This window comes from Chiloscyllium plagiosum, chromosome 9 (genome assembly GCF_004010195.1).
Source record: "Chiloscyllium plagiosum isolate BGI_BamShark_2017 chromosome 9, ASM401019v2, whole genome shotgun sequence".
Taxonomy (NCBI): domain Eukaryota; kingdom Metazoa; phylum Chordata; class Chondrichthyes; order Orectolobiformes; family Hemiscylliidae; genus Chiloscyllium; species Chiloscyllium plagiosum.
Window position 1 is genome coordinate 82,137,088 of NC_057718.1, and position 13,742 is coordinate 82,150,829.

The window sequence follows — 13,742 nt, forward strand, 5'->3', positions numbered from 1 at the left end:
CAGATGTAAATCATTCCATGCAGCTATTCAAATATTTTGAAGAGTGTGTGTGTTCTTCTTGTTCTGGCCAACCCTCAACCAATATCATTGAAACAAATTGTGATCATTATCACATTGCTATTTGTGGGATCTTGCCTTGCAGTAATTATGCATTTCCTACAAGTCAACACACTTCAGCAGCATTTCATTAGCTGTAAATACTTCAGCATATCCTGAAATTATTGACAGCATTATATCACTTGCTAGTTCTTTCAGTCTGTATGTTCTAAGCTGCGGATAGAGCTGTACTACCTTCAGAGCAAAGATGTGTCAGATTCACCTGTCCTCAAACCACCTACCCTCAATCCACCATATACAATCATAAAAATGGGATTGCTGGCAACAGTAAGTTGGAATCAGCTGATGGTACAGAATTACTACTGGGGTCAAACTATAACCTTTTAAAGAACTTGCTGACACTGAATACAAACACCTGGGTAACACCAATATGCAGGTAAAGTGCAAAGTATCTAAGGAATTATTTACAAAATTCTAATGCACTTCTATCTACATGACTCATCTGAAAGAAATACAAATGGCAATTTGTGTTCTTTCCCTTTATTTGTTCTGCTGATGGCTTTAGATATTGCAGCATGTTACACAGGTTTAACGGGAATTCTTCATTTGCTGCTGGCCAACTGTGAGTTCTGTGTAAAATTTCTAATGATTTGTGCCAGAATGGCTTTGCAAAACAGATCATAATTTTTTTTCAGAAGATGATCAAAAGTCATAATGGGGTCATTGCTTTAGCTTCATTGTCTGTGTTTTATAAGTTCACATCAAAGGAGGTATGGTTAGGGCTGAACTCTTCAAAGCACAAGATCTTTTCAATAAATTCTTTAATGTAATGGCTTTCACATGATCATCTTCGCAATCTGAGCAGAAATGCATGTTTGCACTGCTTACTATCCAAGGGGTGGTACTTGTCATAGAAATCCAAGATGTATTCTTCAGCCTTGAACCCAAACTTCTGATACAACAGCATAGCAGAGTTACTGGCTGAGACATGGAGAGTCACATCCTTTCCCATGCAAGTCTGTGAAGTAGGAGAAGAACGTGAATTTGCAGGTAAACAAAAACCGCATTCAAAAAACAACAATGATGTAGAATTGTACACTCAACCTGACTAAGAATATATTACTTGAATGTGGGGAATAAGTATTCACTTACGTGCCCTCTACAAACTTGATAAAGGAGTTCTGGAAAAATGGTTTAATGCATCTTTCATCTACATTAGCGTAGGAAAACATGAAAATCACTGCAGGAATTCATCACCTTAATAATTTTAAGCAAAGATGCACATGTCAAATTATTCCGAAGCACAGACTCCATTTGTCCTGCACTAAAATGCAGGGATTTTATAAGCCCAGAAACTGAGCTGTTAGTAGAATGAGCACAATGATGTGATGCCTAGACATCAAAATTGGCTACGGATAACTGTGGAATCCGAAAGAGTAATGGCAATGATGAAGGGACATGTTTTGTGGTTATAGTAATGCAAGTTTTTTTCAAATGTGTGTTATAAGTCCAAACAAAATTCAAATTTTAAACCATTCTGGCTGAACAACAGATCTTAAATTTTACCATTATACAGTTTAACAATGCAACAAAATCAACCTGAATGAGGTGGTAAATCATGAAAGTTGCAATCCCAGCTCTCCTCCATTCTGGGTGAACCAGCAGGAAAGAAATATATGCCTGATTGTACTTCACATCAGGAACCATGAAGCCAAAGCCAATAATAACTTTTTTGTAGAGGACAACAACACTGAAATCTGGGTACTGTAGGCTCTCTGACAAGTCAATGCCTGTGTGGGTTAAAAGTAAGATTATATCATTAAATGTTTACAAACTAGTTTCAAGTTATACAGAGTATAATGTGGCATTGGCATTTTGAACAGTTATACTGCTGTCATACAACAATAATGTCTTTGATACTTCCAATATGACATTCAGATACAATAAATAAAATAAGGAAATAATATTTGAAATATCACTTTTAGCAGATTTCATCAAAGAATTTTGCCCAAACTTTTCCTTCACTAACAAATTATACCAGAATAATCTCCATATAAGTTGTTTTTGTCTGCCTCTCATAGACTACACCAGAGCAGGTTATGAGCATCCCAAATATAAATATATATTATATATTACACACATACATATACAGAGCTCCTTTAAAGGAATACAAGATGGATTTTGTTGGCAAAGTTGAAGTAAACCTTCCACCATGAAATCTTTATATCCTTGAGAACCATATTCATCAGGACAAATTTATTCAGTTAATTTTAACACAATTATCTAATTCTATTTAAGCACTGGAATTCAGCAAACATTTTTCCCAATTAGATTGCAGAGCAGCCGTCAATAGTTAAAATTAAATCTAATTGTGTAATATTTAGTTTCAGTTTTCAATTTATCTCGCTTCACTCTCAATTTAAAAAGAAACCCTCTTTTGCTGCCAATGTGCAGGAATGTGGTGGAACCTCTGTGCTCTCTGGTCTACACCAGTCACATCGCAGCCAGCTGCTACGTGATATATTAAAGTTATGTTTAAAATTCATAACATATCAGGAATCTAATCTTGTCAAAGGTTTAATGATTCATCCAAGCTTCGGATCATCCAGAACTCTGCTGTCTGCATCCTTATTTACCATCTAGCAGTTTTCAACTCTATGTTCATTAGATCCTAGCAACTTGATTTTAGAATTTTCATCCTCATTTTCAAGTTCCTCTCTTGCCACCCTATCCCTCTCTCTAATCTCCTCAAGCCCCATAACTCTCCAATAGAACTGTGTTTTTAACTGGTCTCTTGAGTTTTTCCAGTCGTAATTTCTCCACCATTAGTGATTATACCTTCAGCTTCAAAGACCCTACGATCTGGAATTCATTTTCTAATCTTCTCTATCTCTGACTACCTCTCTGCCTTTAACACATATCTTTGACTGACCTTCCTCTAAAACTTGTGTGCCCATCTTCCCCTCTCTGGCTGTTTAAGGCTTTGTAGTATACTTCTAGCAATGTGATTGCTCCCTTTTTGTTTTTAAGTTCTACTCAATTGAAGAACCATGTTAAGATATCATCCTCTTACTGCAATAATATATTAATTTATCAATATTGCAACACCATCTCTCTTTGCAACTCTCCCAGTCTTGCCTGAAGATTCTATACTGCCCAGAGTATTGAGCTGCCAGTCTTTGCCCCTTCCTCAACCATGTCTCTGTGATAGCAATGATATCATTTCCCTGTATTAATCAGCACCCTTAATTTATTTGCCTTACTTGCAAGGCTCTTAGCATTAAAATATATGCCATTGAGTCTTGCAGTGATTGACTATATATGCCATACCAGCCAGTGCTTGTCTGTGCATCACCCCATTATATTTGCACACCATATTCTATCCCCCTACCAAATTAGTTTAAATTCCACCAACAGCACTGACAAGCACTGTTTCCAGCATGTTAGTCCTGTTTCAAATCAGACACAACCTGTACTAGTCCCACCTTTTCCAGAAACTAACCCAGGAATCCAAAGACCTCCACATGCTCCAAACCTTAAGCCATCTGCTCTATCCACTTTTCCTATACACAATACCACATAGCATTGTGATTAGTCACTGGAGGCATGGCCCGCTTTCTATTTATGTGTTTAGGTTTCCTTGGGTTGGTGATATCATTTCCTGTTCTTTTTCTCAGGGGGTGGTAAATGGGATCCAAGTCAATGTGTTTTGTCATTGGATCCCATTTACCACCCCGAGAAAAAGGTAACAAAATGACATCACAGAAAATGACATCACCAACCCAAGGAAACCTAAACACAAAAATAGAAAGTGGACCATACTACCAGTGCTTCATCCAGAGGCTCACTGAAGATGTTACCTAGCACGGTGACGAGACGTCTGAAAACGAACCTTCCAGCTCAGCAAGCAAACATGCATCCAGAACCTCAACCTGAGCTACAAATCTCAAAACTCGCTAAGATAAATAGCCTTTTACTACACTGTAACAATGACAAGATTTTCTGATTTTCAGCTATCTAATTTAGATGTGTTGTTGACAGTGAGGTAAATTTCACAGCAGTGTAAAAATGTTAGGTAATAATAACGGGAGATTTTAACTTCTCCAATAACTGGAGTGGACAAAGTATAAAATGCTTAAGAGGGGGCAGAGTTCTCTAAATGTGCCCAGGGGCCTTTTTAAGCCAACAAACAAAGTCCTACAGGACAGGGGGCAGTGCTTGATTAATTTTAGGAACAAACCAGGCAAGTGGTACAAGTATCAGAGTGGCAGGATTTCAGTGATAATGTCCATAGCTCAGTAAAATTTAAGGTAATCGTGGAAAAGGACAAAGGTGGAACTGGAAATAAAAGGTTCTGAATTGGGAAAAGGCCAATTTTAATAAGATAAGATAGGACTAAGCCAAAGTGGACTGGGAAAATCTGCACCACAGCAGTGAAGTCTTTCAAAACGAAAAAAGATTGCAGGGCCAACTCCTTCACAAAGATGAAAAACAGGACAGGTCCAAAGAATCATGTCTGTTGATCATTGTAAAGAATGGATAGGAAAGTAAAGGGGAGCTTATGGTAACTACCAAGGACTCAAAACACCAGAAGCCCAAGAAGTGTATGGAAGGGTTGCTTGAAAAAGAAATTAGGAAAGTAAAGAGTGAACATGGAAGACAAAATGGCAGATAAAATAAAGGAAAATCGAAAAGAATTTTATAAGTTTATTAGGAGCAAGAGGATAACCAGGGAAAAGCAAGTTGAGATCAACTCAATTTTCCTGTGTTATTGTCATCTCCCTTAATTTCATCAGTGCCCAAAAATCTATCGATTCTACTCTTGAATGTAATCAAATGAGCATCCATAACACCTTGGGATAGAATTCCCAAAGATCCACAACATTGCAAAGAATGAAAGCACTTAATGACTGACCGGATTCCTAGTTCCATTCTCTGCAGGCAGCAGAATTAATCTCTTAGCATCTACCTGTCAATTTCAATGAAGTCACCTCTCACTGCACAATGTTCAACACTATTTTCGACTCCTGTGATACCGAAGCAGTCCACAGCCATATGCAGCTAGACCTGGACAACATCCAAGCTTGGGCTGTAAAGTAGCAAGTAACGTGTGCACCATACAAGTATCAAGCAACAATCATCTTAAACAAGAGCATCTAACTGTATCCACTTAATATTCAACAGCATAGCATCACTGCATGTCACAATATCACCATCCTAGGGCTTACTATCGATAAGAAGCTGGACTAGACCACTTACATGAATACCTCACTGAGAGCAGGTCAAAGGCTAAGAATTTAACTCACCACCTGTCTCTCCAGGGCACAAGTAAAGAATGTGATGGAACACTATTGCCTAAGTTGCTGCTCCAACAATACACAAGAAGCACAACACCAGCCAGAACAAAGCAGCCTATTTCATTAGCACCCATTTAATCACTTTCAAAATTCTCTCCCTTCACCACCAACACACAGTGGCAGGGTATCATCTACAGGACTTACATGTTATCTCCAATCATCCTGGCTCTTCAATCACACCTACCACCTAGTAAGGATAATGACAGCAGATGCAGAGGAACACCACCAGAACAAGTTCCTTTCCAAACTATACATCATCCTCACTTGGAACAATGTTGCTCTTCCATCACTGTTGTTGGGTCAAAATCCTGGAACTCCCTTCCTAACAACATTTTGGTGTTTCTAAGCCCAAAGACTGCAGTGGTTCTTCTCAAGGGCAATTATGATGGCCTCGTCCAGGGGTGGGGAACCTGCGGCGGCCTTCTAGGCCATTGTCTTTGGCCTTTTGAATGAATCCAAATTTTGCAGAACAAATCTTTTATTTTTTATTAATATTTATATTCTCCTACTGAACCAAAATCAAGATGCCCTTAAGGTCAAAAATGACGGATATCCATCTAGAGAATCAGCTAAAACTGCAGACCTCCATGCTGCAACCAAATATTCAAATGCTTTCCTACCAAAAGCAGTCACAACAAAGTCATTAAAAGGTTAGTTAACTTTAGAATTAACATTTTTTTTAGTTAGTTAGTACATAGTAGTTAGATTTTTACAAAATAATGTGAATTTTGAAGAATATATAATTGAAGTTTCTTGGATGCGACCTTATTAGATTACAACTAACATAATGCAGTCTTCCAACATGAAAAGGTTCCCCACCTCTGACCTAGTCAGCAATGCCCACCTCCCATCAACCAAAGTTGTTCTTATATAGTACATTCAATCTCACGTCATAGAAAAATGCCCTTAACGTAGTAATCAATTGAGTGTATCGTTGTGACAAGTACAGGTAGTTCTGAGGTGACGTGCATTTCAGAAGCGCGATTTGGCTATACCGTCACTAACAAATGAGGGAACGGTATTTTGGAGAATGCTTACCTCCGTTGGCAATAGTGCAATTCCAGCGGGGATCAGCGTGCGTGCGCTTCATTCTGCGCATGCGCCATTGTGCCCACCAAAATCTCTGCACATGCACCAACGTTCTTGCTATTCTGCACATGTGCCAGTGTCTGTACATGTGCCAATGTCAGCTGCCAAGGTACTGTGGAGAGCAGCTTTCTTACATTTTTAAATGTACTATGTTACATTTACTTTTGTTTTGTTAATAAATATGATTTCAACCTTCATTCAGGCTGTGCTATACTTTGTGTTAGACCTTTTGGTGATTTTTGAGCGATCATGAATGACATTCTCTGCTGGTCTGTCCCTAACCCCACTTTTCCCATAGGTTTCATTATTTCTATGAAGTCAGGTTTCGCTGGGATGTGACTATGGCGTTATAGCAGAACTCTTTGTATATCCCTCTTAGTTACTAAGAACACCAATACTTAATAGTAACTCAGGTAGGATCTCACCTATCAAATTCAAGTAAGACTGCCTTACTTTCACCTTGTGATTTGTGTGTAATGCCACCCACCCATTGAAACCCACATATAGATATTAGTCCGTTTAAATGATATCATTGTTTTCTATTCTTCCTACCTTAAGTGGATAATCTCACATTTTCTTACATTATATTCCATCTGCCTCCTCATTTTGCCCACTCGTTTAAGTCTCTCCATATTCTTTTGCATCCTCCTCACCATTTTAAACATCAATGATGTTCCATTTAATAGTACTCATCTTTGCGTCAAGTCCACAGCAGAGTGAAATTGGATGATATTTCACTGTATAAAGAAAGGATTTAAAATACCTGGCCAAAAGAATTCATGGCACATCGAGTTTATTGTTGGAATAAAATTAGGGCAGACGTAGCAGTAATCAACAGGGGCATCAGCTTCTGCTTTCCAAGTAGGATCATTCCGGTTTGGATAGGCCCGGATTTCGGCCAGTAGTTGTAGTTTAAGTGGATTGCATTCAAAGTCACGCCTAATGATTCAAAACAAAAAGGATACTCACTTTGTGAAGTAGCAACTATAGCAATTGTCCCTCTGAAAGTTTCAACACACAAAACCATGAGAAATCTAACTGCACTTTCTAGGAAAAATCTATACCTGATATATGGTTTGAGGACTCGCGAAGTGTAGGGGCTGATTATGCTTTGGTTCATTAACATGTCTCCTGATCCAATCAGTCGGTGTATAAACTTTGTCTTTTGATGTTGATATCCTTTCATGTGTGAGAAAGACATCTGCAAAGAATCAGCAATAAAAAAAATCAAAAACACTCCTGCCAAACACTAGACCCTGAGTGCTTGTCAGCTGAAGCAGCGAGTTAGTGATCTGGAAGGTTTCTGGTCTAATGATGTTAGCCAACCTCAGATAGATTGGTACTTCCCAGCTTCGTCAGTGCACTTGGAAGGTGGGCAAGGTGGTCAACCACAGTTCTTTACCTAGATTTCCCATTGGAAATCCATGCATACTTATCAAATGAGAACAAATGCAATATCTGCTGAAATGACTCAATGACCAAGCTCACAGATAAAGTCACTTGGAAGTGCAAGTAGAGGTCAATCGGTATCCCAAAAATAAGTATCCCAGCCAGAGGTCAACATTTTCTGGGTTGGGGTTGGGGTAGATATCTTTGGGAGGTGAGATCTTATAAACAACCTTCAGTCATTTGATCAGCCACAAACTCATTGAAAGATGGTGGAAGATCCAAGTGCACGACAAAGGAAGAACAACAACAATGCTTAGTTAAAAAAACAACTTTGGCAAATCATTTCCATGAACTCCATCCTGTTGTAATACCAATACAAAACAAACATCAGTCTGTGCATTTATGTTAAAAAAAAGGACTGTATTCAATATAAATAAGATCACCACAAATATAAAACCAAACTTATTCAAATAAATCATCTCTTGTAGAAAACAAATAAACAACACAAAGTATGAAAGAGTGGTAGTGTCCAGTATTGTGACTGAGATGGGCTGTCCTTAAAAGAAACATCCAACTCGGCCAACTCTCCATTCTTTCCCAGAACTTTGCTTTATTATCAGGATTTGTCTGTTAACACCAATGCACAAATGATTCATGATTGTGCATGCTGTTGAGCTGATTCTTCAAAATTAAAATTTAATGTAGAACTTAAAATATTTTATTACAAGTGTATCTTAATTGGTTTTTGTAAATACTTGTTACTATGAGAGATGTCTGCTAATATGCACGCTTCTTGGTGTCAGCAACCTCAGCCTTATTACTAATTCACAAATTTAAATGATTACCTCAGACATGCTAATCCTGTAATCTCTGAACCTTGGCAATTTACTCCTCGAAACGGATGCAACTCTGCCTCCTTTTCTGTCATTTAATATTTCATTGTTTGAATTATTTAAGTCATGAAGTGCCACTTTTAAAAATGAGTTCTCATTAGCTAATAAACCCTAAAATTGATTTGTGTCACCAACCTGTTATCAATTTAATGATACATGGGCTTAATCTTTGTGTGTTCTCTATGATAGCATAGCAATGTGACTGATGAGTGCATAAATGCAAACACAGTCTGATACAATCACCTTATATCAAAATTGCTGCAGAAATCAAGACTACATACAGAAGCAACACAATGCAATTTCTTTAAAAGCAAAATACTGTTTGAAATCTGAAGTAATTACAAAGAATAAAGAATGCTGGAGAAGCTCAGCATGTCTGGCACCATCTGTGGAAATAGAAACACAGAAATGTTTTGAATCTTCTGAAGACGTTCTGATGCTGCCAGACCTGCTGAGTTTCTCCGGCATTCTTTCTGCTTATTTGAGTGCAATTTTTTTCTTGCTACCATAGCCCATCAGCCGAATCATTTGAATTAACTGGAAGAGAAAAAAATTGAAAGAATAAAATTAATCTGTAAATAGGTTTCTTAAGTATTTGTTCCCTCAGGTCATAAGAAACTCATACAGCTCATACTAATAAACAAGTCATGCTTTATTACACAATCTCAAAACCTGATGATACTGAAAGGAAAAGCATATTCGCCTGTTTTGCTACTATCCTCACTCACCTGGTACCGGTCCAAAATCCGGAAGTCTTGACTAGTGGTCCGAAAGGTCCCAACATCCATTGGTATCTGGGCATGGTCACTTTCCTTTGCTCCATACTGCCCACCAACCAATGACACTGCAGCTTCAACAGCTTGATCCAGGTCAAAGAGGGGCAAACCACGTTCCTTTTTGGCCTGTCTCACGAGCAGTTTGCGGCGCAGTCGCTTGGCCTCTAAACTTAAGGCTACTGCATGGGGACAAGCTTCTAGCCTTCGGAGTAGAAGTCTCTCATCATACATACTGAGGGCAATACACTTGGGAGCAGGCACCTCTACAACTTTCTCCGTCTGGATTTTTTTTCTGTCTCGAACGCTAAATTGAGACAGTTCAATGGCATCCTCGGGTTCTTCAATATCAGCTTCCATTTTCTCAGCTCTCTCCTCATCCTCCTCCACATCACACTTGATTTGTTCATCTGCCTTTACTTTCTTCCTGCTTATGATCATGGTGCCAGTGGTCACATTGGGAGGTGGCACATATTCTATTCCAGGATCAATAACACCATCCACATCACCCTCTTCATCATCTACAGGGAAGGAAATGTAAAATACTCACTTCCAATATCTATTCAGTCTTTTTTTCTGGATCGCACTGTACATTACACAATGACAATTTTTAACTTGACATATTGTTGAAAACAAAATAAGAAGAACTATACCAATTTGAATGCCAGTTAGGGGTTGAAAATCCAATTACGAATGGCATGAGGAAGAGTTTTAGAGCGAGAAAGTCTACCTGTATTCACAGCTTCCAACTTGGTTTTCCTGTTTCCCATGGACTCCTGCTCCCTTGCCAATACCATCTCTGGCAACTACCCTTAATATCCACAAACTCTTTCAAACACCACTTTTTTTTGTGCCACTCCTAGGAAAGACCTCTTCCTCATGCCATGCATAACTGGTTTTTCAAACTCCCAACTGCCTATCAATTGATACTTCTCACTGCCATAAAAAAAAACAAAAGAACAGCTCTAAAGAATGGTCACTGGACCCAAAATATTAACTCTGCTTTCTCTCTACAGATGTTGCCAGACCTGCTGAGTTTGTCCAGCAATTTTTGGTTTTGCTTCTAACTACCATAATACCCAAGTAGCAATAGATTGACTCATCCCTCAGATGCTCCTTTGACACTTTTGTCCACATCAAAATCTTCACACTCTCATCCTAGTCACTGGTGCAAGTTTGGACAAAGGAGGCAGCTATACAGCCAATGTTTACAGACCAAACATTGCATCCACAATGCCAAGCCTAAATGTGCACAGGATACTTACCAAATCAATCCTAAACAGTTTCTATTTAAAGGCAGTTCTACACATTTCGAAGAATTTGTTGCTGTCTTTTAGCCTATGTCTTTGGATGGATGAAAATATCATCAGCAATGGCCCAACATGTGTAAAAAGACTGTTGCTATGTGACTGAACACATGCACACAACTGGCTGTACTTGTATTGGAAGTGGAATCCTTACAGACATTCCAGGTTAACACCAAATCTGGGTGCTTAGTACAAAGTGGGATTTTATTGGAAAATTCTGGCTGACAGTTACTAGGTAGTCATATGCTACAGAAGTATTTCTCCCATATAAACAAAAATCATGAGGATAAGTGTTTTGGGATCAAATCTGTGGCCAATCTTTGCCACACGCAGAAGGAGAACATTCTTATAAAAAGTTACTCTCTTTATTAATAAAAGTGCTGTAAACCCTATGTGAAAGCACATTGCTAGGTCAACAGATTTACTAATTAGACCTGTAGTCGCTGACCAACAATGGATGATTCCTCAGAAATACTTAAATTTTGAAAGTCTCCTCTTAGTTTTCAAATTCCTTCCAAAGACTTGACTTTCCCTGTCATACAACACTCTGATATCTGTGGTCCCGCAATTTCATCCTATTCTGCAGCTCCAATTTTAATCACACCTTGAACACTATGCCTTCTGCCAGCCCTAAGCTCTAGAATGACCTTGATAAAAATGGTCTCTCTACCCTTCTCTCTCCTACTTCAAGTTAAAATTTACTTCTTTGACCAAGGTTAAGGTAGGTTGTGAAAGCAACTCCTTCTGCAGCTTCACTGTTAGTTTTGAGAGTTAACTTGGGGTAACTTGAAGCCTTTATTATATTTATGCAAATGTAAAATGTGGTAAAATTGTACTTAAATATTAATTTAATACACCAGGTCTTACGTTTTAAAGGGTTCATTATGTTCTAAAGATTCAGACATTTACTCTGGTAGATTCCCAAGAATAAACACCTCAGCAGGAATACGAAGGAGTTTCTATGTGTTTTGTCAAACAATGAGCTGCTGCTCAACTTGTTTTGTCTTATTTTGCAACAACAGCTATCTGCTTTGGAGGGACTGTTAGCAGACTCTTGTCACCTGCTAATGTCACAACAGATGATGCATTCTCAGCTTGCAAGAGGCTAAACCAACAACCTTTCTGCCAGGGAGGGTGGAGAGAGAGAGAGAGAGAGACAAAAAAAAGAGAGCGCGCACAAGAGAGTCACCTCCAGCCCTTGATGTTGCGCCAACCTGTGAAACCAATCTGAAGCTGATCTAACCTACACTATTGCATTATCAACCATATACTTATCCAATGACCATTTAAATGCCCTTAAAGTTGGCAAGTCTACTACTATTGCAGCAGGACATTCCACACCCTTACTACTTTGGGTAAAGAACCTACCTCTAACATCTGTCCCATATCGATCACTCCTCAATTTAAAGCTATGTCCCCTCAATGTAGCCATCACCAGAGAAAAAAAGGCTCTCCATGTCCACCCTATCTAATCCTCTGATCATCTTATACGCCTATATTAAGTCACCTCTCAACCTCCTTCTTCGCTCTAATGAAAACAGCCTCAAATCACTCTGCCTTTCCTCATAAGCCCTTTCCTCCATACCAGACAACATCCTCTGCACCCTTTCCAATGCTTGGTGATTTCCTCGAATTCCAGGAGCAGCAATTACTGTTTTATGTGCAGTTGCATTGTTTTGGAATTTTGGAAAAAAAATGTCAAAACAACAGCAGTTTTAAAAGAGAGAACAAAGGAAGCACATAGTGAGATCATTGCAGGAGAGAGAGAGAGAGAGAGAGAAAGAACCTGCACAGTTACTGCCTTTGCTGTTTGAATTCACGTGTCGCTGGACATCGGAGTGGGTCTGGAAAAATTAACAAACAGTGAATTTCACAACTAATCTTGGAGGAACCAGTTTGGGCGAAGTTCACAACACAGAATCAGATAAGTTAATCATTGTTTTAAGTCTGTCCAATAGAAAGGCTGCAGTAGTGAGTGGAGTGGGTTCTTTCTTTATTATATGTTTTTGGAGATAAGTCTCTTGATTAAACTTAAAATATAAGCCACACTATTAATTCAACCTGGGGCAGTGTTTTGCAGAGGATTAAGATGGTGTTATTTTGGGGGTCTGTAGATTGTGAAGGAGCAAAAATGGCCTTTAATAGAGTGATATGTACTTCTTGTCAGATGTGGGAGTTTAAAGAGAGTTACTGTGGATTATATCTGCCATAAGTGCCGTTGGATGCGAATCTTATCAGATCGATGGATCGATTGGAGAAACAATGAGGAATTTTTAACAACAACAGTATTTGATAGATGGCAGTTATATGAAAAGGCAGGGGTAGGGGGGGGGAAAAGAGTCTCAGATAGCCTTCCTGGAGTTAACCCATCTATGTGAGATGTGAGTGTAAGAGAGATAGGCACCTAGGGCAGGGGTCTTTTGTGGATATACCTATTTAAAACAGGTATGCTGTTTTGGAAAATGTAGAGGGTGATGGATTCTCAGGGGAATGTAGCACGAACAGCCAAGTTTCTGGTATTGAGACTGGTTCTAATGCAACGAGAGGTACGTCAGGTTCCAAGAGATCAACTGTGTTAAGAGATTCTGTAGTCCAAGGTACAGACAGACTTTTCTGTGGCCAGCAGCGAAAAAGCAGAACGGTGTGTTGCTTCCCTGGTGCCAGAATCAAGGATGTCTCAGAGAGGGTGCAGAATGTTCTCACGGGGGAGAGGGGCCAGCAAGAGGTCATTGTCCACATTGGAACCAATGAAATTGGAAGGGAAAAGGTTGAGATTCTGAAGGGAGATTACAGAGAGTTAGGCAGAAATTTAAAAAGGAGGTCCTCAAGGGTAGTAATATCTGGATTACTCCCGGTGCTATGAGCTAGTGAGGGCAG

The 13,742-nt window shown here is 39.0% G+C and overlaps 1 protein-coding gene across 1 annotated transcript in view; it reads right to left on the minus strand.

The window, feature by feature from the left end:
* Positions 1-581: 581 nt before the first annotated feature.
* kat14 (lysine acetyltransferase 14) overlaps positions 582-13,742 on the minus strand; it is a 46,602-nt gene continuing 33,441 nt past the window's right edge. The window contains exons 6-10 of the mRNA XM_043696335.1: positions 9,514-10,079; positions 7,568-7,704; positions 7,267-7,442; positions 1,657-1,847; positions 582-1,075 (exon numbers count right to left, since the gene is read on the minus strand). Coding sequence (XP_043552270.1) covers positions 902-1,075; positions 1,657-1,847; positions 7,267-7,442; positions 7,568-7,704; positions 9,514-10,079 — 1,244 coding nt within the window. The 3' untranslated portion in view covers positions 582-901. The remainder of the gene's footprint in view (positions 1,076-1,656; positions 1,848-7,266; positions 7,443-7,567; positions 7,705-9,513; positions 10,080-13,742) is intronic.